Source organism: Aulonocara stuartgranti (genome assembly GCF_965226115.1).
Source record: "Aulonocara stuartgranti genome assembly, chromosome: 11".
In the NCBI taxonomy this organism is placed as follows: domain Eukaryota; kingdom Metazoa; phylum Chordata; class Actinopteri; order Cichliformes; family Cichlidae; genus Aulonocara; species Aulonocara stuartgranti.
This window is the reverse complement of record NC_138947.1, coordinates 25,865,163-25,892,489: the sequence shown is the minus strand read 5'-3', so window position 1 is coordinate 25,892,489 and position 27,327 is coordinate 25,865,163. Positions and strand designations below refer to the sequence as shown.

The 27,327-nt window shown below is 38.9% G+C and overlaps 1 protein-coding gene across 1 annotated transcript in view; it reads left to right on the top strand.

Moving 5' to 3' along the window:
- The window catches only part of LOC309717712 (CUB and sushi domain-containing protein 3-like), a 245,739-nt gene that overhangs the window by 23,959 nt on the left and 194,453 nt on the right, over window positions 1-27,327 (top strand). The window contains 1 exon segment of the mRNA XM_082552492.1: window positions 14,150-14,262. Coding sequence (XP_082408618.1) covers window positions 14,150-14,262 — 113 coding nt within the window.

Genomic DNA, 27,327 nt, shown 5'->3' with positions numbered 1-27,327 from the left:
CACCTCATCGGTTAAATCACAAGCACACATTAATAGGAGCATGAATAAGGGAAAGGGGAAAAAGAAATAATTGGTGTCATCAGTAACAGTATTAGAGCTCACAGAGGTTGTAGGCATGTTGTTATTTTGCCAAGAACATACCTGTTCTCTTCTGTCTGCAGACTGTGAAGGTCAATTGCACATTTGTGACTGGCATCAATCTAATCCACTATATTATGGCTTTAAAGCAAGCCTACAGGGAGTGCAGAATTATTAGGCAAGTTGTATTTTTGAGGAATAATTTTATTATTGAACAACAACCATGTTCTCAATGAACCCAAAAAACTCATTAATATCAAAGCGGAATGTTTTTGGAACTACTTTTCAGTTTGTTTTTAGTTTTAGCTATTTTAGGGGGATATCTGTGTGTGCAGGTGACTATTACTGTGCATAATTATTAGGCAACTTAACAAAAAACAAATATATACCCATTTCAATTATTTATTTTTACCAGTGAAACCAATATAACATCTCCACATTCACAAATATACATTTCTGACATTCAAAAACAAAACAAAAACAAATCAGTGACCAATATAGCCACTTTTCTTTGCAAGGACACTCAAAAGCCTGCCATCCATGGATTCTGTCAGTGTTTTGATCTGTTCACCATCAACATTGTGTGCAGCAGCAACCACAGCCTCCCAGACACTGTTCAGAGAGGTGTACTGTTTTCCCTCCTTGTAAATCTCACATTTGATGATGGACCACAGGTTCTCAATGGGGTTCAGATCAGGTGAACAAGGAGGCCATGTCATTAGTTTTTCTTCTTTTATACCCTTTCTTGCCAGCCACGCTGTGGAGTACTTGGACGCGTGTGATGGAGCATTGTCCTGCATGAAAATCATGTTTTTCTTGAAGGATGCAGACTTCTTCCTGTACCACTGCTTGAAGAAGGTGTCTTCCAGAAACTGGCAGTAGGACTGGGAGTTGAGCTTGACTCCATCCTCAACCCGAAAAGGCCCCACAAGCTCATCTTTGATGATACCAGCCCAAACCAGTACTCCACCTCCACCTTGCTGGCGTCTGAGTCGGACTGGAGCTCTCTGCCCTTTACCAATCCAGCCACAGGCCTAATCCATCTGGCCCATCAAGACTCACTCTCATTTCATCAGTCCATAAAACCTTAGAAAAACCAGTCTTGAGACATTTCTTGGCCCAGTCTTGACGTTTCAGCTTGTGTGTCTTGTTCAGTGGTGGTCGTCTTTCAGCCTTTCTTACCTTGGCCATGTGTCTGAGTATTGCACACCTTGTGCTTTTGGGCACTCCAGTGATGTTGCAGCTCTGAAATATGGCCAAACTGGTGGCAAGTGGCATCTTGGCAGCTGCACGCTTGACTTTTCTCAGTTCATGGGCAGTTATTTTGCGCCTTGGTTTTTCCATACGCTTCTTGCGACCCTGTTGACTATTTTGAGACTGCTGCATCCCCCTGCAAGATATCTCACTATTTTTGACTTTTCTGTGCCTGTCAAGTCCTTCTTTTGACCCATTTTGCCAAAGGAAAGGACGTTGCCTAATAATTATGCACACCTGATATAGGGTGTTGATGTCATTAGACCACACCCCTTCTCATTACAGAGATGCACATCACCTAATATGCTTAATTGGTAGTAGGCTTTCGAGCCTATACAGCTTGGAGTAAGACAACATGCATGAAGAGGATGATGTGGACAAAATACTCATTTGCCTAATAATTCTGCACTCCCTGTAATCTCACAGCAAAGATGCTTTAGATCCTTGAATCCTGCTTCATAGAGCAGGTAACGAAAACAGAAGAATGACGCTTTGAACCAGTTTTGACTTAACAAATGTTTTTTGTCTTTTGTCACTTGAATGATGTCAAAATCCTCTACTGGTTGTGTACTCAAATGTCTGCCTCATTCATTTTATTACCATGCTCTGGTGGCTAACAGACCAGCAAACTGTTGGTTGAAAAGACTCATGACAACATTTTGATGTAGGTCAGATCAGTTAGTTGAATTTTATAGTTTGTTATTAGCATAGGCCTGATAACAACCAATAAAATGCATTCCCTTGGTCTGCATTTGCTACCAAAGGAAGGCCATCCTGACTTTGATGCAACAGATATAATAAAGTTTTTAGATTGCATTGTAGTACTGTTTAACACATCAGTATTAGTTAGATTTGAACTATATATTGATCTATATATAGTGCTAACTACTGATGCAAAGCCCAAAGCCCTTAATGCAGCGGTCCCCAACCTTTTTTGCGCCACGGACGGGTTTATGCCCGACAATATTTTCACGGACCGGCCTTTAAGGTGTCGCGGATAAATACAACAAAATAAAACTAGTACCGGTACCGAAAAAAAGAGATAATATAATGCTGAAAACCGATAAAAACCCTGAAAACTATACATTTCACACCTGAGCCTCAACTCTCGCGGACCGGTACCGGTCCGAGTCCCGGGGGTTGGGGACCGCTGCCTTAATGCATCAAAGTTAACATAATTTGGTGTTGGATTAGAAACCCATTTGCAACAGTATTAGCGACAGCAACACTGTCTTCCCCTCCTCTCATTGACACACTTCACAGCTTGCTGCAGATGGGCAGGCACACAGCCCCCTCATTAGCTGCTGAGCACATGACGAGTAGCTGACACTTTGTGAGGACTTTCAAGAGGTCAGTAAAACCCTAAAAAAATTAAGCAGTTATCACAAATCTTAAACTGGCGGGTGCACATTTTAACATTAGCCGTTTAACTACTAGCAATTAGCTAATAGCCACATTAGCCTTGTGTTATCGTTTAAGGAGCGGCTAGTGGCTATGGCTAATAAAAAATGATAACCTTAAAGTCGGAACTATCAGCAAATATTAGTAGTTCTGACCATCTCTAACATTAATAGACATTTTTAGTTAGGATGATAAACAGTGGACATTATACCACTGCTATTTTTTCTATAAATTGCTAAATTCCCAGACTAAAGATAAAAAAAAGAAAGAAAGAAAAATTTGTGGTACTGTGTTAGGATGACTTCTGTGCAACAAGTCCAGTTGTAAAATTTCCTTGCTATTAAATATTACACAGTCAGAAAAACAGAAAAACACATTTTTCTGTAAAGTGACTTTAAGTAAATGACTGTAATTTGGCATCTTAATAAAAAACAATTTTAATGTGCTTTGCTATTTTTTTCTTGCTTTTTTTTGTATATTCATGGATAACAACGGTAATTATATTTTAGCATTTCTGATTTTGATTCATTTTTTTTCCATATGAGTCATATTTACTATTTTTGAAAGATTATGTAAGTGATGTGTCATGTCATTCATTTTTAAGAAACATTACTAATAATAAAGGGTTAACATTTTGCTAAGCCACACGTCAGACATGATATTTTGCTTATATTTCACTTGGAGCTAATCCTGCCATTTAGAGAGAATGAGGGAAAAGTTGGTGTGAGACAAAAGTGAATGGCTCAGATTTTGATGGGTTTTTGCTTATACCACCCCAACCTCTGAATAGCAATGCTGCTCTTTGTGCTTTCTTCACACTTTTGTTGTTACCAAGTGGTGGATTTTTCTCTCATTGTGAGGCTATGTTGTGTGGTGCCAGAAAATGATAATTCCATGAGTCTGTGCCTCTAGGGCCCCAAGAGTATGCTAGAACTCATGCTCTTACACAATTAATTCTCCCCAAAACAAAAGTCATTGGGAAGGAGAACAGAACAAGTTTTTGTAACTTGTGTATGTTTTTCTTTGTTGAAGTTTGTCAAGAAAAGATTCAGCAAATACTTTCTCAGCAACTTGAAAAGTGCGTATTTCCATATGACAACATCAGAACTTATGTTATTTTGAGCTTTTCCTTTTCTTTCCTCTTGTTGATGTGCTGTTGACTCAGGCGTCATTTCATCTGGAATAACTAAGAAGGTGCATGTAATAATAGGCAACCCTGTTCTTGGCTTTTCTTTTCCTCTTTGAGGGTATTCACAAATAGAAACCTTGATTAAGATTAAAGAGCTCTTTAATTTATTAATGCTATTAATTAATTAAATTCTGTACGGAACAAGACAAAAGCGACAATGAATTTTTAACATGAAAAAGAATTGACATCCCCGTGATGGACCTGATTAGTGTGTCTCCCCATTGATCTATGTATTCTCTTTGCTCTGTGAAGTTTTTTCCCCCCCTCATTCCTCTGACACTGTGCTGTACTTACATTATGTTCAATCCCTCATGCCTGAGAATGGCTTGGTGAAGCACTCATTATTGTACTGATATTATATGCTGAGAGTAGCAGAAGAGAGGAGAGTTATGGTGATTTTTATTCTACTGTTGCTTGCACAAATAAGCCCCTTTCAGACACGCACTTCTGTGCGGAACTGTAAACTGATGACATCTGAATGGGTCAGATTCTTGTATGAATGTGCACCCTTTTCATTTTTAACACAGCACAAGTGGGAATGCTACCTGTTACATTTAATGTATAGGCACACACACACACACAGAAATGGACTTTGTGCCTGTCTCTCTCACATCTTGACCTGCTCAGCTTATTAAAAGGTGCAATTTTTTCTGAACTCACAGTGGTTTTATATCTATATTTATATATATATATATATAGTCTGAACATGACATGAACACTTAATATGCTTTAATAAATTGCCGTACTTCTATATCTTTGGTCCATATGTCATATAATTCTGGACAGACATAGATGTAAACCGCCAGCTGACTGAGTTGACTGAGTGGTCCTCTCTATGTGTAGTTTTTGTTTCACTTTTTGATACAGTAAGTGTTTTACAAACACGCTGTCCCACCATGTGCCACCAGAACAGCTTCAGTATGACCTGCCATTGATTCTACAAGTCACAAGAGAAATAAAACACCCTCCAGATAATCCCGCTTGTGGTGTTCTCACAATGTTAGTGGAGAGCTGTAACATGTCAGGCTTGAATGTGTTAAATTGCGTTGACAACTGGTGACCGTAAAGGCTATAGCACATGATTCACATCATTTTCATACTCATCAAATCATTCAGTGAACCCACATGGCCTTTGACCGTACTGTTATGACAGTTTGCAAAACACTGGAAATTTAATCTATTGATTTGTATTCATGGACATGAATGTAACATTTTTCCCTAAATAACTGATACACAGCCTGTGGGTGGTTTTATAGTTTATTAGTTTTATTATATTGTGTCATGGCAGTTTGAGCACTACAGGGGTATCTATTCATTTTTGTTCACTGACGCTATTTGAAAGAGTGGTGGCATGTGTGTGGCATTTAAGAAATCCCTTTTTTGTACGTAATTTCTGCTTTAATTAACTTTTTCATTTGCCATTTGCTTGCATGTTCAATAATTTTCTTAAACCTGGTGATTAATTATGGCTCTTGTATCCAAAATGAGGTTTTCATTAAATAAAAGCAGGATTAATGGCTGTGTAATGGTTTTGTTGCGGCACTTTGTGGTGATGTGCATTGTGTTTGTTTTGTCATTTGGATGTGTCTGGAACTTTGATGCCACCTGTTATTAATTGAATTAATTTGATAGTGGCATTCGTGTGTGTGGGTGTGTGTTTGTCTGTATATATGGGTTCAGAATTTATACTGCATCTCGGAGCAAACATAAGCCATGAATTCCAAGGAAGTCTCTGTGGACTCCTGTGAGGGATTGTGGTGAGGCATCAGGGCAAGCGTATAAAATCATTATGTCTATGAGTAATCCCAGTAACATGGTAGTTTTAATAACTGTGAAATGGAGTTTGAAAGTGCCAGGATTCTTCCTCCATTTGGCCATCTAGCCAATGTAACCAAGCCTTGTTCAAATAGATAACCACTACCATTTCATGATCATTCTTATAAATCCTATAATGTTGTTATTTAGAATAGAGGACAACCACCTCAGTCAGACATTTTTGGTGAAGGCTGTATAGGAAAAGGCATGTCAAAATCCACTTGGAGTGTAAGAACAAACAAACAAAAAAGAAAAAAATTGATATTGGGGGTATACCTGCAGTTCCTTAATCCTTTACTTAGGACCTCTCCAAAAGTCCTCTTGTTTAGCTTTAACCTCCTAAGACCCGAACTCTTTCATGGCATGGATTTTAAATTTCTTATTGCTATTTAGGCTGATTGGGAGCCAATGAATGTAAAAATAAAGAATTACCAGATTTGATTTTTTTACCTGATTTATTTTCTGAGAAAAATTAGATCCACATATGAGGACATTTGCTTTAAATTTTGATAGAACAGTTGCAGTATAATATCCTTGTAAGTGGATATCAGGCCCTTGTAGAGCAAAATTTAGAACACCCAAAATGTGGTGTTCACATATGTGGAAGCCAGGTCCTAGGAGGCTAAAAAGAAGGATTTGGTGAGTCCGGTTCCACAGTTAGCATTATGTAGCCGGTAAACAGTTCAGTAGCATTTAAATTGCTTGATAAGAAACATCCATATGCTCATAGCATTTTTCTTTTTTAATTTAATTTTTAGAGGTTCAAAGCATTCTTCTATGACCTCTGGCATCAACATGACACTTTCACCCAGAGAGCTGCTGGTAACTGTATATTTTCTCTTTTTTTCAGACGATTATCTGTAAAGAAACCACCAACAACCATACCACACTCAAGCTCTCTTAAATCACCATTATTCCCTCACTGTGCTCAGTTTGAATTTCAGCAGGTCATGACTGCATGTCTAAATGCGTAGAGTTGCTGCCATGTGATTGGCTGATTAGATATTTGAATTAATGAGCAGTTGAGCAGATTTACCTAATAAAATGGATGGTAAGTGGATGACTGTAGAAAATTACAATATGATACTCTATCAAGTTAAAGATGTGTAGACAATTACACAGGGGAATATATGAGCATTCTAAACATCCTTCAGTTTGCTCATGTTTCATTTTCACTTTTCAATCCAATTAGTTACTTTAACCATATAAATTCTTTTTTTCACCTCAAGCCAGAAAAATGTAGAAATTAATTGACTGGATGATTTGACATTACCAACTGCTTTTTTTGTTTTTCTGTTGAGGCCCCCAACCCCATCACCCAGCCCTTTGTTTCCAACAGTAAACTGAAGGCAGGCAGTTCACTTTTATCTTTGCTTACTTGATAATATCAGCCACAACACTTAAGGCGCATTCTCCACTCCATCGCTTTTTGTTCTTTCTTCTTTCACTAAAAGAGGTCAAGAGCAGTGTAGCAACAAAGAGAGAGAGGCAGATACAACCAAAGAGACACAAAAAACCCCAACAAAACGACACAAATGGTGAACCAGTAAGATGGGTAGAAGAAAATTAAGAGTAAATAAACAACCAGAAACAGACAACCAGAAACAAGTGAGGGAGAGCGATTGTATAAAAGCTTCTGCAGAATTGAAGGAGAACCAAATGGAGGTAGACAGACACTGAGTTATAATAATAATAATAATGGATTGGATTTATATAGCGCTTTTCAAGGCACCCAAAGCGCTTTACAATGCCACTATTCATTCACTCTCGCATTCACACCAGTCTCACATGCCCTCTCCTCACGGTGCAAGTGCTATAGTGCCACACTAATCAAATGGTGGGAATTTTTGACACCTTCCTTTAGGGCTGAGGTAGGTAGCCCTTGCTTCAGGTGTAAGCAGGGCTGCAGCTGCTCAGTTAGCTCTCTGGTCCTTTGTCACAATATATATCTTTCTCACCAATGCCGAAGTGGCTTATCTAGAACCAGTAATGTGGATTCCCACCCCAAAAGGAAAACTTGGGATGGCAACATAAAACTGTGGGTCCTGAAGTTGGAATTGCTGATGTCAGTAGCTATAAGAGAGACTACAGAAAGAAATTCACGATTTGTAGATGATTTTACTTTTTTTTTTTTTACAACTGCAATTCCAGTGCATAATACTACCTAGTGTTTCATTTCTCAAACCTGTTGAATTGTTGCCTGATTTGCAAGAAGCACTGAGGCAGAACATGCACTGACTTACACTGCACTGGCACTGTGTCGATACAAAGCGGTAAGTCATTCTTTTTACCTTGGCATTGCTGTCATCCATTAGTTTTTCAGAAAGCTATTGCTCTATATCCAAGTGACACTCTTGTTGGACAAATGGTTTTGTGCATTCTGAAGTGTTTTGCAATTTCTGTTCACTGAGCTGAACAGATTTTTTTTTTTACTTTTTTGTGAAAAAAAAAAAGCTGTTTAAACAATTCATAAAAGTTTCTTAGATGGGAACATACTGTATGCTTACTGAATACTGTGCTGCTATGATTATGGTTTTTGTTTTTAAACCGGCTTTAATGAAAGATGCTGTAATCAGTTTCTATCCTGCATCAATACACTTATTTTTACTGATAGGCTAAAAGTTGTAAGCTGCATTATCTACAGCTTATGATCATTTTTTAACTCAAAGTTTGGAATTTACTTGCCAGTATTTCTTATATAACCCTCCTTTCCACTCAGGCATATCACTGATGTGAAATACAGTGAGACGTGCTTTTGCATGTTAAAATGTGTTTTAAGATTAACAGTTACAGTCGACTTTACAAACTTATGCCAGGCATTAGTTTGCCTTTTATTCTTATTCTATTTTTTCATCACTTTGACTTTTACTTTCCTCAGTGATTCTAGACTACCACCCATGGTGAGATTAATCCATAATCGCATATTAAACATGCCTTCTTTGTACAATCTCAGATGGAAGTATACTGTAGCTTGCACTCTTCTGTCTGATATCCAAGTCTTATTACTTATTTCTGAGACAGCAGGCCCCTTGGTGTTGATTTGTTAATGATATTCCAACCATTTAACTGATACCCTTGTTGCCAAAGCAACAAGCTGCAGCAAACAGCAGATGTACCTTTTTGCATTTTGTTTGATACTTCTCTGGTACTGTATAGGTAGGAAACTTATTTCCCCTTGTTAATCCATTCATCACCCAAGTGGTAAAGACATCCCCACCATACACATATACATATGTATATGAACCATTTTTGGGTTCTACCGTTTTGTCCTGTCACTGATACAGAGGATATTTACTTTGCCCACTTAGAGAGTCTTAAAAATGTTACCATCCTTGGATAATTGGTTAATCTTTGACCTGTATTTATCATATAAATTAGGACATAGAACACATTCCTGCTCATTTTCACTCTCTGTGATTCTCACAGTGAACTAGAATTCGAGCAAGCGGTCACCTCAGCAAAATGAAAACTTTTTTGTTCTCCATTTGGATTCTGGGACAATAAATGTACATCTCACTCCTGAGAGGACAGTTTGGAGAAAGCATTAACTTGTTTTCAAAAAATAAATAAATAAATGGAAGCAAGTGACTGTTAACAATTTTAGAGACTGCAAGGATTGATGGCAGCAGCATTAGTAGTGATTCCTTTGGTGATTCCCATACAGTTCAGCATCTTTGATCTTCATCCAGAACAGGACAGGAGAGGGATACTGCTTTTGCCTGGAGGGACAGGGACTTCATTCTCAGAGGAACCCCACTGGGGAACCTTCCTCAGTAATCAACTCAGATACATTGCTGACAGGCTGGGGAGCCATCTGGGAACGTAGGACAGAGAGGGGCATGTGGGAACCCCCTTGATCGTCAGAACATATTAATGTACTCTGACTGAGGGCTAATTTATCTTGCTTCCAGGGGTTTGTTGCCACTCATACATCACAACCACGTGCTGGTGTGAACAGACAGCACTGCAGTGTGCCGTATAAATCACTGTTGTAACGATCTCTGTGCTGCCTTCAGGTGGCAAGAGAGCTGCCAACTTGGGTGTGGCCTCAACTGATCCAGCAGACTTTGATGAGTCAGCACCAATCTGTGCCTACATGCTGTGTCACGAGAAGTATTAGAATACATTTCCTCTAATTTCCCAAGTCCACCAGTTCGGTTTCTTCATGCTGGCCAGATTCAGCCAATGAAATGACACCTGTAGTAATTGAAGTCTTGAGTAGATGTTCTGGTGCAAATAGACTGTAAATTTGGCATCCCTCAAAGCTGGAGTTTTTTTTTCAATAGGGGCTCTTCTTGTTTGAAAAAAAAAAAATCACAGTTAAAAGAACTCTATGAGAAGGTGCTCCCTTATTCGCTTATTTAGCAATTTCATGAGCATTTGTGCTCAAACACTAGTTTTAAGTCTTCTTTTCTGTTCCCCTTGAAAAATATATAGAGTAAAATTAACTTTAATATGCTTTAAGATGAAAATAACTGGTGATTGACAAGTCATTACTCATACATGGACATCTCTGGTTCTTACAGATCTACCCTCATTCTTCTGAGAAATTTGTTTTTGTTGTTTTAATTATTGTGGAAAGTAGAAGTAAATCACAATAATTTTGTCTTCATTAAAATGTATTTAGATATTGCAAATTGATGATAATTCATCCTATTTGTCATGACACACTTCTCTTCCCTACATAAGCTGCCTACATAAGTTAAAAGTATCAGTATCTATATTCGTATCTGCAATACTGGCCCTGTACAGTGGAACTCCGACTTACGAAATTAATTCGTTCCAGAGGGTCTTTCTCAAGTCAAAATTTTCATAAGTCGAAGCACCATTTTCCATCGCCTTTTGAGTGAGGTGATGCTGGCTGAAGACGAAGTTCTTGGTGGAGGCTGAAGAAAGCATACGTATGCATGCATACATACGTACGTGTACATGTACATAACATTATGGAATTTAATTCTAAACTTTAAAACTTAAACTTACATATACGTTAATTAATGTACGTACGTACACTGTGCAATGATATTTTTTTAACATTTTTTTAAACTCGCTCATATTTATGCCTTATGCAGGCCCCATTATGAATGAATGAACGATAGGCTAATTGCAAACGAAAAGCACACGAAATAGCGCATCGCAACAACAATACGTCTTTCACGTGGAACAGCGAAACACATTTCGCAAACGAATTTTGTTACACGGGCATTTTGTCATACCACGGGCAAAAATATTGCCATTAAGTGCCTTCGTAACTTGAATTTTTCGTTAAATGGGGTCTTTGTAATTTGCAGTATCCAACAGCACTATCATTAAAACAGATTTTTGTTCCATATTATCCAGACCTTGTCTAGACTATGGACTATTGAAAGATTTTACAGAATAGATGAGCATAGATGTGCAGTTCCACTGTGAGGTTCAGAAATTGTAGATTCTTTCATTCCTCAGGACCCTTTAGTATCATTCTAACTATCATGTGCTGCCTCTTGGCCAGGACTCCCTTGAAAAAGAGGTTTTTGATCTCAGCGGGACATTCCTGGTTAAATAAAGGTTAAATAAAAAATAAAGAAAAATCATTCTAATGCATTAGTAATGTGATGCATTCTAATTATCTCAAAATCAGTTGCACTCATAACATGTCCTTGTCTTTGCAGACAAGCAGAATAAGTGTTTCTTATGTGGAGGCATGTTTCCATGCCTGTAGTTTAAGCGGATGCTTGTTCAGATTTTCAACTTTAAAATAGTCCAACATTATGCTGACCTGCAAAGCTGAGACGTGAGACCTGTCCACATTTGAAATTTGAGGTTTGGGAGTATAGAAGGGGGTATAGAATTTTGATGCATACCTAGACTTGTCACCTCTTAATCCCTTTCAATGCCAGATTTAGAAACACTGTCTCCACATAATGTCGGCTAAACCCATGGCATCCTCACTCCTTTGCTGTTTAGTGCTGATATGATGACAGTGCAATACTGCAGTTTTCTGTTTTATTATCCACCTGTGATCATAAGAACATGTTTTTGCCTTTTTTTCTCTAGATTTTTGGATGATTTTAGGAGAAGCATTCCTCTCTCTACCCTGTGTATATTGGTATACTGCATCATTTTTTTGTCTCTCTCCTAATTTCTCTATATCACGTATATCATGTTGCCATAGCAGCACTTTTCCTCTTCTTTCTACACTCAGTTTTTATAGGCATTGGTGAAAGAAAAAAAATTCTTTGTCAATTTGTTATTTGTGGATATAATAATTCAGTCTTCATTTGCTGCACTTCTCCAGTAACCATTTCAGGTCAAGGCTTTTTAGTGTCATTGTGTAACTGCATTGCACTCAAGCTGATGAGTGCCATCAATATCTGTGTGAGCATGCACTCTGAAGCCACTGATTGTTCTGTTCTTGTCTGTTCTGCTCAGCCAATAATTAGTTCCCCCATGCATCCTCCTCCCTAGACATGGGGTAAGGAGAGCAATTTTAAAGACTGCTCAGCTTGACATCAAACTGTAATTCACTGAAAGCATGTAACTATTACACAAAATGGCACCGTAGACCCCTCCAACCCCCGTCTTCCTGTTGAAATGGCAAAGAAAGAATTGTTTTGCAAAAGAAAGGCTGAGGATTCGTTTGCTAAATGCAGCAGCGGCCAGTGGCGGGACCAAAGGGAAAGGCCAGGTTTACACACTTGTCTTTTCAATGTGACTTTTGTACTTGATAGCACAGAGCCAAAGTCATGTCAAACTGATGCCTCCATGCGTGACATTCTAATGCCATGAGATTTGTTTCCACTCCACATCCGTAAGAATTTTGGTGCACTTTTTTTCTTTCTGTGCAGAGACTGGTATAGTTTTCGTTCCTCCTTTCTCTCCACTCTGTACAGTGTGGGCGCTGAGTAGGCTTTGAGTGACATTCCCCTTATTATCTAGGTTGTAACCAGTTGAGAGATTTCAGTAAATGTCATTGGTCAAAAACATTAATAAGTAAGATAATGAAAAGTGGTAAATAATGTTTCAGTGTGTTACCTGTCTCTTGTGTTTTTCTAGTTATTTTTAAAGACTCCAACAAGGTGTTCTGATTGTGCAACCTTTTATTTGCTTTTAATTGACCCACCAGGCAAATTATGTACAATGATCTTTTTTTACATTAAGCTTCTAAGATTACCCTTTTTTCTTTCCGTTATTCAGTAACGGCATGCAGCAGCTGATGTTAAGCAATATCTTGGCATGCTGGGCTGTGCCTGCAAAAAAGGGTGATTATTTACTACACAGTTCACAGTGCTGTAATTGTAAACTCTATTGAAGTTGTAAATACAGCACCTTCTTCATTACTGTCACTTGGGAAGTTTCTGTTTTTGCACATTTGGCCTGCTGCAGACATTATTTACCTGGCTTATTGTCAAACAGAGATTTGGTCACACATATGGCTCCAAAAATGTGTAATAAAAAAGAAAAAGCGAGAAAACGAGAGGGCAGTAGAAAAGGAGACATTTTGTTTCATGCACAACTTTAGTTCATGCTTCGTTGCCTGGCTTACAGCAGTGGAAGGTCGATAGAACATTAGCAACTGCCGCTGAGGAATGGTCAGCAACACATCTTGTTTACGACGTCGTGAAAGTAAATGGATTTGTTTGGGTCTGCACCTAATTTGAAATGCAGTAATGAAGCAGTCTGTTACAATGCAGCTGCCAGCCCTCACAGGCCAACCAACAATGGGGAAGGTTCCCGCTTGGGTTTTGATTGTATAGTACTGAGTATATTACTGCTGGACAAATTGCATCACAATTCTCAGAGCTGTTCTGTTTTATTAGACCCAAAATGCTATGGCACACTGCTGCTGTGAGGACTTTTAAATTGTCGTTATATGTAACAAGTTTAACTGTGTGTGAAGTCGTTGGATTTTGTTCGCACACATCTCTCAACAGAAAAATGTAAATTACAGTAATTTACCTTCACAGGTAGCCTAGCTGATTTAAATAAAAAAACAAACAAGCATATATTTAATATGTTCAATTTCAGCCTCACGAGTTTTTAAGTTGTCTGTTTAGAATTGTTAATTTTTCAAAGGAGAAACAAAAGCATAATTGGATTCAGGAGTATTCACAGGGGATGCTGAACCTCCATTACTGGAGGTCTGAGTTTCCCTTGAACTTGTTTTATTTTAGCTTGTGGAATCTAAAAAGTGCATCCTGTTTGTATTTACAAAAAATAAATAAATATACAGATTTATATAACATATGACAGGTTTTTGTGGATGCCATCACATAGTTCAAGTTCATAAAAAAAACTCATTTCTTATGTTCCATGTTTGAAAGTGAGGTTTCTTTTTTCAGGGGGCATCTTATTTCATGCTGGTGTAAAGGATGTGGAAATGTTATGAATTCAGTCATGCATTCAGTTCTGAGGTCTCTTTTTCCTATTCTACAGGTTAACAGGATTTACCATCCCTCCACCTGTTACCAGTTCTGGCTCTATTTTTTCCCTGAGGCTTACCAGTGACTTTGCAGTAAGCGCTCATGGATTTAAGGTAGCTTATGAAGGTAAGGACAGCATAATTTTCTGCTCTTTGTCTCTTCCTGTCATTCTTTCATACATAGTATGGCAAAAAATGTGTGTATTAATGTGTAATATGCAGTGTTAGAAACTATGATGAAGTAGCTGTGTTCATTTAGAAGAAAAATCCTTCTGCCAGGAGAAGGAGACAACATTTATTCTTACGAGAAGGAACCTGTGATCACACTTACCGCACCTGATTTCCTTTAGGGCTTCCACTGTTGAGTTATGGAAACATTAGGCTCTTCAATTAAGCAAATTAATCCAATATTTTCCAAATCCAACATCCCTCCCCCAAAGTCCAGAACCTTTCCTGCGACTCCAGAGGTGGATCTGAAATTGCTTGGCAGATGGCGATGGGAATTAGTTGAACTAATGAATGCACTGAGTTATCTGTGTTGGAGCAGAGCTGAGTGCAGCGGGGAGCTGTCTAAATATGAGCAATCCTTCTGTGACCATCTTGTTCATTCCTGCTCTTTTCCCCGTCTGCTGTTTCAGGTGAAAGCGTTCATTCATCCATCTCTGTGTCTCGTTCTTTTTCCATTCTTACTTTACGTTTTGTCTTAATGTTTTCCTTTCCTTCCCTCCTTGGGTATCAACTTGTTCGCTTGCCTAGTCCCCACGACCTTCTATCTGTACAGCCAATTCGAAAAAAGTTGAGATGCTGTGTAAAATGTAATTCTGTAATTTGAAATTGATGGCAGCACCATTTCTTAAAGAAGTTGGGACACAGCCATGTTTACCTCTTTAGTCTGGAGGACATGATGTTTGTGTTTTCTAAAATGAATTTCAAATAGTCCATTTTTAATGAGCTTTGGTCCAGAAAGACAGCAACATTTCTTGATTATGTTCACATATGGCTTTTTCTTTGCATGTTAAAGCTGTGACCTGCATTCGTGGATGTCACAGTCAGTGTCACAGATGTCACAGGAAGTGTTTCTGAGCCTATTCACTGATTTCACTGACAGAATCATGCCTATTTTTAGTGCAATGGTGCCCAAGTACCCGAAGATCATGTGTTTTCGACACTGATTTCCAGCCTTGTCCCCTGCACACAGAGATTTCTCCAGATTCTTTGAATCATTTGGTAATATTATGCACTTTAGATGATGTGATCGTTAAAGTCTTCACAATTTTACACAGAGAAACATTATTCTGAATTAATTTTTTTAATGTTTATTATTTTTTGTAGATCGATTAAACTCTGTCCATTTTAATGAGTAACTCTGCCTCTCTTTTATTATCCCATTACTGGACTGTTGCCAGGTAACCTAATTAGTTACTCCAACTGTCTCCTTTTTAGTACCACGTACTTTTCCATCTCCTTGTTGTCCCCATCCCAAATTTTTTGACCCAGGTTGCTGCCATAAAATTCAAAATGAGCTAATATTTTCATGAAATTATAAAGGTCTAAATTTAAACAGCTATTTAAATAGTTATATAAACAATATGTTTATGTCCAGTTTTGGATAAATTGGGTTCATGAGATTTGCAAATCACCACATTGTGTTTTAAATAACATTTTACACAGCATCCTGACCTTTTTTTTTTTTTTAAACTTGTGTTATATTTGTTTCTTTAGCTTTTTTGCACTCTTCTACACCCTTTTTTCTTACTTTCTGCTTGAATCGTTCACTAACAGGCTGACCCCGTCCTTGAGACCCTCTATCTTCATCTTCCCACCTGCCCCAGACCTAGCCAGCCAAGGTCATTTCCCCTGTCCATCTGCCACTGAGACTTTCTCCATCTTTACTCTTTCTGCCTCTTTTTTTCCTGAGCGTGACTGCATTTCCTTTCCTGCATCAATTTTTTTTGTGTCTCTCTTGCTCTTCCCTGGGTGGTTTGGTTGTATTCCAGTTTCTGCGTGTTTACTCTCCAACACAATTTCATGCTGATGGGGATATTTAACACATCGTTACACATAAGGCACAGCTTTATTCCTGTTTTCTTAGCAGCACTGTAGTTAAAACTACAGTTGAGAATATTTGCAAACATGTACAATAGGCAACATAATATCAAAGCAGTTTATTTCATTTCGTAGCTAGTACATTACTGTAACTGTAACTTCGGTCGTTGCTGTGCTTTTTGGAAGTCGAATTTCCCAGAGGAACCCACCCGAGGGATTAATAAAGTTCTATCTTATCTTATCTCTCTTATCTTAATCAGGAAAATGTTTCGTTTGAAAATTTTACACTCTATGTTTCACTGTAACATGCAGTGTAACATTGAGTTTGTTAGGCCTATCACTCATTCTTTAATGGCTCATTGTGGCAATGCTGTTTCTCAAAAATATCAGTGTGTTTTTTTAAATCATCTGCTGGTTTAAAGTGTGTAACTGAGAGCACGATTTGAGAGAACCAGTTAGTATGAAAACTAATCCTGGTCCCGTCATTCTATCCTTCATGTAGTTGTCAAACCTTTGAAACAAGAATTCATTTCAAGCCTTTAACCTAACACTAAGCACTTGCTTTACATGCCTAAACCTAATCGCTGTTAGTTTACGGCCATGTGGCGCTGTTTTGATGCACTCATCTGTGACTTAACATCATAGCCTTGAGGTGCACTCTTCCGCCTCCTCTGCCTCATTTGGGCCTCATTTGGATGTTTACTGATCTACTTTTTGTCCATTGGGCAACACGCAATCTAGGAAGACTTGAGTGACACGTGGTGGCCTGTGCCCTGCCTTTGAACCTACTACTCCAAAACTACTACTCCACCAAAAAATGTTTTGGTGGAGTAGTAGTTTTTCTAGTCAGAGATTCTTATGAGTGCTACATTTAAAAAAAGTTCAGTGTACTCCTCCATAATGTATTCATTTTCACATCTGAGTAACTGTCACAGTACCATTGTTCCTTGTTATATTGCTCTGGTTATCCACATCTCGCACATGAATATGTATGTGCTGCTCATTCTTATGTTTTAAAATGTGTTATGATAGAATTATTATTGCAATTAAGTGGAACTGAATCTACATGCATTTGAAGGACACGGCCAGATGGAGATGCTGTCAGTCTTTTATATAGTTTCCTATAATGCACAACAATCCATCAAACATTCTCCAGCAACCAGTGGTTTTATTTTATTTTTTTTTATTTGTCGTGCCTACTTTCTTGTACTACCACAATTCTGTCAGAGTGACCTTTATGCTTACTCACGGCCTGGAAGGATCATGCTGCATTTATAAGGGAGTGGAGATACAGGCTTTTTCTACAACACTGCTAAACAATGGCCACTAGTGCTTTAGAGATACAGCAGTGCATTGTACATATGCTGGTAGCAAAGGTATCTGCTTGCCCTTTGTTGCAGGGAGTGTGTTTTCAACAAAACAAAAAAAAAAGTATTTGTCTGCTTGTCTTAAATCTTTCCCACTGGCATTTCATCCACCACTGTTGTTTGAGGACTCTTTGAAGGACAGCTGACCCATACAATGCAATTTCATCTTGTCCCCCTGAATCATTTCATTTGTGTTTCATTTGTGTAGCAATCCAGATTTTCCACTGAGTTGGACATATATGTTTGTATGTCTGTGCATGTCGATGTGTTATTTGCTCTGTGATCCAACATGGCTTTAGTCAGTGCTCTTTTCCACTCCTGCATAAAACAGCTCAGCTCGGCAGCCTGCTCACAGGCAATCTACCCAGGCGATTCCTGTGGGGAAAGTATGCTGCATGTGTGCTCACAAACACTGCCACTCCGTCAAACTTCCATCTTCTTCAAAGGGCTACACAGTCATTAGATATACAAGGGGAAAAAATAGCACAGCCCAAGAGAAATCTCGCACCCAACTACCCCATTTGCTATTTCACATAACTCACTTGTTACCACTGTGATGAGGATAATGCAAGCCCTTCTCATTGTCTTTATGTGAATTTTAAGCAAAAACTGAACAGGAGTGTTTGCTATGAGGATGTTCTGGTCTTTTGTCGTTTTTCTTTGTTTTGAAATACATTTGACATATTCTGTTAACATTATTGTAAAGAAGAAATAATTTCCCCTTTTTCCTTAGACTTTACATATAATTCTGAATTTATTTCGCACACTGGGCAATGCTTTGTTAGGCTAAAAGACCTCAGTTTATAAGGTAAATTTGCATTCACTGTTCCACCAAAAGTCAAGTCTGCACAGGTTTTCATGTTTAGCACAAGCCCCCAGTGTTGGGGAGCAGCTGTTTTCACAAGGTTCGGTTCTATCAACAGTTTATTTAAGGCCCTCCAGACAGCACCACTTGTTAGCTCAAGGCTAACACTGCATCTCACACACTTAATATCTTTAGGGGGTGCTTTAAATCCTCATAAAATCTGAAACCCTGATTCAATGTTACGTGCGGGCTCTTATTCAAAGTACTACTTTCTTTTCCTAAAAATTTCCGTGTGGTTACATAGCGAGCAGGTTTTAGTACTTTTTCCCCTTCATATGATAAAAGACTTTATCTAAAGCAACAGCTTCAAAGATCTGCAATGTGTCCTGTGAATTCATTCAAGGGCTACATCTGTCTGACACATTAGTTATGACTTTCCATACACCGAAGGGCAGTGAGTCAGTGCGGGTATAATTATAGTGGGGATGCATCTATTACTTTTTAATTAGTGACCTGGGGTTACTTTTTCAAAACATTTACTTTCGAGAAATAGTCCTTTGTTTCACTCTGTAGTTCTCTTAAAGAGAAGTCTGGATTAGATTGCCTGAAATTTACCCTAAGCAAGTTTCAATGGTATATTAGTCTGTTGTGTTTTTTTTGTTTAGTTTTTATTTTTGCTCTTACAGAGAATGGGCATCAGACCTGTGAATCTATACATCAGATCCTTTAGCAACATTGAGCCCTGAATAAACGTCTACGTTTTTTTTTTTTTTAAGTTTAATACTTTATCTAAAGCTTAAAAATGCTTGAAAAAACATTATACCCTTGCAAAAGAAATCAATATAAGTCCATGTCATCCTGAAAAATAATTTCATCACATTTTTATTTGGCTGAGTGCGGTCTGCCCAATGTCCCAGCAACATCTGGTAGCTGAAATTAAAACTGGCTCTGTTCAGGCGCAAACTGAGGTTCACAGGGTACAATCTGCTTTTGGGTATGGTTTGGAGCCCATGAATCAAAGGACGCAAGTTGATATATTCTTGTTGTTACGACCTCTGGCCTCAGGTGGCCCCGCCTTCCTCTATGGAAATCAAAGCGTTCCAGGACTCACGGGTGATTGGCTGGCCAGGGACCTATGCCCGCCCAACTTCATGCAGATCAGAGTGTGTCAGTCCACACACACCATTGGCTGCTGCAGGAGCCTTGAACACGACGGACCAATGACGCGCCTGCCTGCATTTACTGGGAAGCATAAAAGGCTGAGGATTCTTCATTTCTGGGGGACTTGTTGATGTGAACAGACTGTGTAGACTGTCCCTCCTGCCTTTGCAACACCTGACGATTTTCTACAGTACACAGTCATGGCATTCGGCATGTATAACTAGGGGTGGGTTTTGATTATCGATTTGGTCTGGATAACGTGATATCGATTCATTAAAATCCTGAATCGATTTTTTAATATAAATTTATTTTGCCCGAAACGCCAGAATCTCAGGTTAAACCTCACAAAATGTCTACAACCACCAAACAGCTAAAACAGTAAATGAGAGCAGGTACACGGATTCTACACAAAGACGCGGACCCAACGCATCTGAATGAGTGAGATGTCGCCTTTCTCACCCGAATGCATGTACAGGGATACGCCGTCGGGGCTGAAAGCCAAAAGCTCACTGATTTTGAAGCGTCGGCAGGTCCGCGCTTTGTGTTTACGTCTTTTTTGCGCTAGATTCTGAAGCTGCAGGTTTTATCTCTCTCCAAACAATATTGACTGAACCAGCAGCAAAAGATGATCCAAACTGCACTTATCATAAACATCGCCACGAATTTCCTCTTACTTTTGCTGTTTTGCTTCCACCACGATAAAATCACACTTCATGTAGAGCACGTTCTCTCTCTCTTTAAATCGATAATAAAAACCTACCCCTACTTATTACCCACCAGTCTACGGTGTCGGCAGCTGTTTTTTGTTGTTGTTGTTTTTTCTTACTTCCGACAAGAAAGCCTCATTTCCGCTGTTCAATACTGAACAAATTAAAACTTTTTAAAATTATGCAAAACTGCAAAATGCTTTGCGGTGTCTCTAATCAAACCTCTGTAACTTTGCTGTGCTTCACTTCATTTTTGACTGCACAATATTTTTAAGGTCATCTGCCATAAAAACCCAGACCAGGAAAAATGCCTTCATGTTTTTCTGTGTTTTATCCTCAGTTACTTTGACACAAAGGAATCTGCTGTAATGCTTACACCTTTGATAAAATCTCACAAGTGTCAGGTTTCTTTTTATAGATATAAAAATATTGATATGTATTGATAAGTGATCAGAATTATAATATTTCTGACTGTCTGAGGCAAAATTTCCCCGAATCGAATAGAATTGAATCGAATCGTGGATTGAATCGATTCAGGACCTTGTGAATCGGGATGGAATCAATTCTAGAAATCAGTGACGATACCCAGCCCGATGTGTAACGCTCCTGCCACCTTCCAGAGGCTGATAAATAAAGTCCTCCGTGGCCTGTCCAACTGCAGTACCTACCTAGATGATCTAGTAATTTATACAGAAACATGGAAAGATCATTTGGAAACTCTACGTCAGAGATTTCACCGTTTGGCTCAAGCTACTCTAACTCTCAACTTAGCTAAGTGTGAGTTTTCCAAAGCTACAGTGACGTACTTGGGCAGGGAGGTGGGACGTGGACAGGTCCGGCCCATTGATGCCAAAGTGGCAGTGATTAAAGAGTTCCCCACACCTACCACCAGGCGTGAGTTGCGTAGGTTTTTAGGGATGGTGCAGAAACTACAGAAACTTTTGTAAAAATTTCTCCTCTGTAGTCAAGCCATTGACTGACCTACTCAGCCCAAAGGTTGAGTTTATATGGTCAAGTGAGTGTCAAGATGCTTTTGAGAGTGCAAAAGCCCTTCTCTGCCACACCCCTGTGTTATCTGCACCTGATTTGACGCGACCATTCAAACTTGAGGTTGATGCCAGTGCTGTCGGGGCTGGGGCAGTGCTGTTGCAAGAAGACTTGCAGGGTTTGGACCACCCCATTTGTTACTTTTCCCGCAAGTTTAATAAAAATCAGTTAAACTACTCCACCATTGAAAAGGAGACCCTGGCTTTGTTGTTGGCTCTTCAGCACTTTCATGTATACCTGGGGTCCAGCATGTTACCTCTTGTTGTGTACACTGACCACAACCCACTCGTGTTCCTTGCTCGCATGTTTAATCATAACCAACGCCTTATGCGCTGGGCTCTGTTGCTGCAGGAATACAACTTAAGTATTTACCACAAAAAGGGGTCTGGAAATGTTTTATAGCTGTTGCATGTGCATTTCAGAATCCAAATGCCTGAAGCAATCTGGACACATGGACATTTAACCAGCCAGCTCCCTAGCACAAAGTCTGCTTGATTTCTAATTGTACCCATGTGAATATAGTACGAGTAATTCTCAAATGAATTCACGCTGAACGATGTGCCTTAACTAGCACCACGGTGAGAAACGGCAACTTGGGACAATGTTCCAGCCTAATTCTTTTAGCATTTTCTAAAGTAAAAAATCTGGAGGAATGTGAATTAAAGATTGCTAAGATTTTCCTTGGGATTTGCATTGGGAATGACAAGGGTAGACAGGACTAGGAATGAGTATATCAGCTCACAAAGGATGGGTCATGCACAAAGTGAAAATAAGAAGATTAAGCTCATTTGGAGACATGTATGATGGAGAGATACTGGGTATATTGGGAGACAGATATTGCTGAAGAGCGACTTGCCAAGCAAGAAGGAAAGAGGAAGGGCAAAAATGCCATAAGGTGCAAGCATCTGTTACAATAGTGCTCTGCATTTCCCTCTATGTTTTCCTGTTTTACCAAAATAAGTGTCAAACTCTTTTTTTAAACCTTTTTTTGAAAACTGTCTCCTGCCTGACCTCATGTATTATAATAGTAGATTTAAATATTAAACTTCTAGAGAGAAAAGCTTGAAATATATAAAAATTCTACTTTTTTTTCCTAATATGCCTGTGTATAATACAGTTGTTTATATTAGGGAATGAGGGATATTATATATGTGTATATATATATATATGTATACACACACACACACACACACACACACACACACACACACACACACACACACATATATATATATATAAAAACACCCAGCTCGCCCCTGTGGGCGGTTTATCCTTCAAGCTCGGGTCCTCTACCAGAGGCCTGGGAGCTTGAGGGTCCTGCGCAGTATCTTAGCTGTTCCCAGGACTGTGCTCTTCTGGACAGAGATCTCTGATGTTATTCCCGGGATCTGCTGGAGCCACACGCCTAGGTTAGCCACCACCGGCCACCACCACCACCACTATGCCGGCCACTTGGTTATGGCGTTCCATGTATGCCTTGGAAATGATGGTGGCTAACCAACCGGACATAGTAGTGGTAGACAAACTGAAGAAGACGGCCATAGTGATAAATGTAGCGGTTCCCAATGACAGCAACATCAGTGAGAAGGAACACGAGAAGCTCGAGAAATACCAAGGGCTCAGAGAAGAGCTCAAGAAAATGTGGAGGGTGAAGGTAACAGTGGTCCTGATGGTAATCGGGGTACTAGGTGCGGTGACTCCCAAACTAGGTGAGTGGCTCCAGCAGATCCCAGGAACAACATTGGAGATCTCTGTCCAAAAGAGCACAGTCCTGGGAACAGCTAAGATACTGCGCAGGACCCTCAAGCTCCCAGGCCTCTGGTAGAGAACCCGAGCCTGAAGGATAGACCACCCGCAGGGGCAAATGGGGGATTCTTTTATATATATAGATAGATGTAGATATATAGATATAGAGAGAGAGATCACAGTGTTATGGTCACCCAAACCTCACCCTCCATCTCCACACACATGTGTAATAAGTATAAAGTACAGTATGCTATGCACTGGTTGCTCAACAGCTGACCTTGTTTTCTTTCAACATCATTGGCACACTTCTGTGGCAATAAGTCATCCAAGGAATGCTTGGCACCATGTTTCAGCAGCCAGGCTCTTGACGCAGACTTTTTTTAAATTGGCCTATAAATGATAAATAGCTAAATCCCACTGTGCCTTTGGTATTTTCCGAAGAATATGACAATTCGAGTAATGTTGATGTCCAGTCACAAGGTAGTGATATGATGGAAGGCTTTGCAGGAAAAAGAATAGTTTGTGACTGACATTTCTGAATAACATCTGGTGCATACAGCTGCCTCCCTGACCGGTTGCCTTTTTTTTTTATTATTTTTTTTTGTGCCGTGTACGGATTATTTTTGGATGCTAATATTTTCAGCTCAGCGTTGTGCTGAATTTAAATCTGACATTCTCTGCATCAAACTGTAAAGGGTTGTTGTGGTGAGTTTGTAGATATTTAGATTGCCTTTGATGTGCTTAGTCACACTTTGTTGAACTTCACAAATTTGTTATTTCAAACAAATACATTTCAATTTCACAGGCTCTCTGTAGCTCCCACAGAGACGTAGTTTCTGTTTGTTGTTCGGGATCATGCTGTGCAATGCAGGGATGCCTACTTTTCTTGCAGCCTGCAGTACATAGCTATATTTAATAATTTGAAACTAGGAAAAAAACCTCAAAACAACAGATGAATGGCTGAGATTGTTTTGTCCTCGCATGTAGGCATCGGTCAACAATAAGCTACTACAAGCGACAAGTTTATATTCTACTGTCTTTGTCCTCAGGTTTACATAAGACAGACGGGTATTTTAAATGATCTTATTATTGTACCATATATCTAAGTGACATCGTACAATGTGTCACCTAGAATTAATCATGTGTCTGCATTAATAATGTGCATGCATAAAAAGGCCCATTACACATGGACCCCTTTAGACTTTCTACTATATAAGTTTAAAAGAATGTTTCAAGTTGGCATCATAATATGAGAATGCAATATATTGCTCCCAATGTTTCATTTAGCAGTCTCAAAGAAAATGCAATCAACCTGAAATTCTTTGTGCCTTCTTTAGAAAGTAATTAATATTTTTTAGTATTATTTAATTTTTTTAACCTTATACAATAAGTAAAGCTACAGTGTATGGTAGGTGAACAAATGGTCACTGTAGCATTAGATCTGTTTAAGCATTAGTATTTTACCAGCAGTAGTTGGCATTTTCTCAAGATAATTTAAAAAAAAGTCACACATGCTTTATTAACAGTGCATTATATTTGTACTTTATTTTTTATATTGCATTCATTACATATCATACATCATTACAGAGGAATGTGTTTATGAAAACCTGTGGGGAGAAGAGGATTAGTGATTGGATTAAAAAACACCCAAACTTTAAAAATCCTGGAAATTAACATTAGAAATGTGACTTCAGCATTAGGGTCTCTAATACACTGCTCTATATCCCTCTCCATCTGTTTATCCATTCATATATCCATCTGATAACTCAGTTTATATGTGTGTAAAAATGCCTTTTTGATTCCAGGTTTACCAAACAGATGGTACGTACCAAAAATAGTAATTTTATTTGATTGTGTGATCAGTTCCCACGAATGAAGTCTTATAACCCTTTCTACACGAGAACTGTGGATTAAATACTGTAGTTGTTGTGAATGCAGTTATGTAACGGGTTTTTGTTCTGTTTTTAACCATAAAAATCTGTACGTCTTTGAAAAACACTGTACAACTACAGTGTCTCATGTATTTTTTAACAAATGGAAAAAACATCAAAAGAAAAACCTACACATTTGACCACTATATTACTTTGGGGGGCATTATATTGACATGGTTTGAAACCACCTGTCTTTTCTATTCTGATGAGAGTTGTGGAGTGGTGTTGAGATAAGATGACAAGGAAATGTTGGCTGACATATGTGAATATAAAAAAATTATGTGAATTATATGCTATTACATTATCAGTCACTAAAAGTCAATGTTTATATGCTTGGTCCTTGTTTACAATTGACTAGCCAAAGGACACAATTTTTTTTTTTACAATTTTGGTGTTATTAATTTAATTCACACTCTTTTTGCTAGCAAACTGATTATTTAGAACAATAAACCCCCAAAACAAAAAAAAAATAAAAAAACTAAGTACACTTTTCTTGCTTCTTTAGGCCTTAAGAGGATAAGTAGCAGCCAGACCTATCGTGTCTATAAAAGCAGACGTTTTGGCAGCTTGCTGGTCTAGAGCATTGTGGGAAAATCACTCCAAGGTCAGATCATGCAATATTCAACAAAAAAATAAATAAAATATGTACAAACACCTCATACCAACTGCCAAGCATGGAGGTGGAGAGGTGATGATTCGGGGCTTTTCTGCAGCTGTAGCCGTAGGAGTTTGCCATGAATTCCTCTGTATATTAAAGTGTTTTAGAGTCAAATGTGAGGCCATCCGTCCAACAGCTACAGCTTCACTGAAACTGGCTCATGCAACAGGCAAATGATCTTAAGTGCACCATCTGGAGCCTATCCCAGCTGTCATAGGGCAAGAGGCAGGGTACACCCTGGACAGGTCGCCAGTCTGTCGCAGGGCCAACACACAGGGACAGACAACCATTCACACTCACATTCACTCGCACATTCACACCTAGTGGCAATTTGGATTATCCAATTAACCTATCCCCACAAGCTGCATGTCTTTGGATGGTGGGAGGAAGCCGGAGTACCCGGAGAGAACCCACGCAAACACGGGGAGAACATGCAAACTCCATACAGAAAGACCCCGGCCTGATGGTAGAATTGAACTCAGGACCTTCTTGCTGTCCGGCAGCAGTGCTAACCACCGTGCTGCCCTGTCTGTAACTGCTCAACTTTTTTTTTTTTTTTTGTCTGTAACTGCTCAAGAAAAAAAAATTGCTTATTGTCCTGCAAACTGGTTTGAAAGAAAAGTACAATTTAGCCACGCTGGATGTGTGCTGGAGAAACACTGGGAAGAAATTCGGATTCTCCAATAAAACTGAAATATATCCCAGAAAATGATGTTAAAAAAAAACCTACAGGATGGAATAGCTCATTACAGTGGTTAATGACAACTTACAGTTTATCTTTATCAAAAAAAGTCCTTCCAGGTATCCTCAGAATATAATAATCAGACTCTGTCATTGAGAAGAAGTGGGTAGACCTTGTAATTTCTAGTGCGTGGCTTCTTGATTGATATTTACCGTAATTGTTGGGCTACAAGCCGCTACTTTTTGCACAAGCTTTGAACCCTGCGCCTTTTAGTCAGGTGTGGCTTTTCTATGGATTGTCCATGATTTTTGTCATATCGTAAGACGATTTGTTTTGTTTGTTCCGCTGTTGTACGGCACTACGTTGCCTGGCGGAAGGGCATGTGATCAGACACACACTATCGGGGTTCAAGAGTGGTATGTTGGTCACATGTTCATCCGCCAGGCAACATAGTGCCGTACAAGTAGCGCCATCTCTTTCCTGACAATTCCCTTTGTGCATATTCTCTTACATATGATAAGTCATTATTGAAACACCTGCGGCTTTTAGTCAGGTGCGGCTAATGTATGTACAAAACAGGATTTTCCCCTGAGTTTAGCTTGTGCGGCTAATATTCAGGTGCGCTTTGTAGTCCGGGAAATACGGTAGCTTTAAGAAGGGGATAATGGCAACAAAGTCTTTAAAATATGCATATCCCTAGTTCCAAAAAGGTTGTAAGGCTGTGTAAAATTCTAATAAAAATAGAATGCAATGATTTCCAAAAAAAACCATCTTTTGTTCACAAAAAACAAATAAAAGAAAGACATTTTAAGAATAAAATGGCTCATTTTGAAATTGTTGGCAGAAACATGTCTCAAAAAATGTCTGAAAGAAGTTGGTAAGCAGCCATGTTTATCCGTCTTCTTTTAACAACACTCCATAAACATCTGGCAACTGAGGAGAATGGCTGCTGTGTTTTTGGGAGACGAATATTATCTCATTCTTGCCTCATACAGAATTCTAATTGACCAACATTTTTGGGTGTTCTTTGCTATAGTTTTCG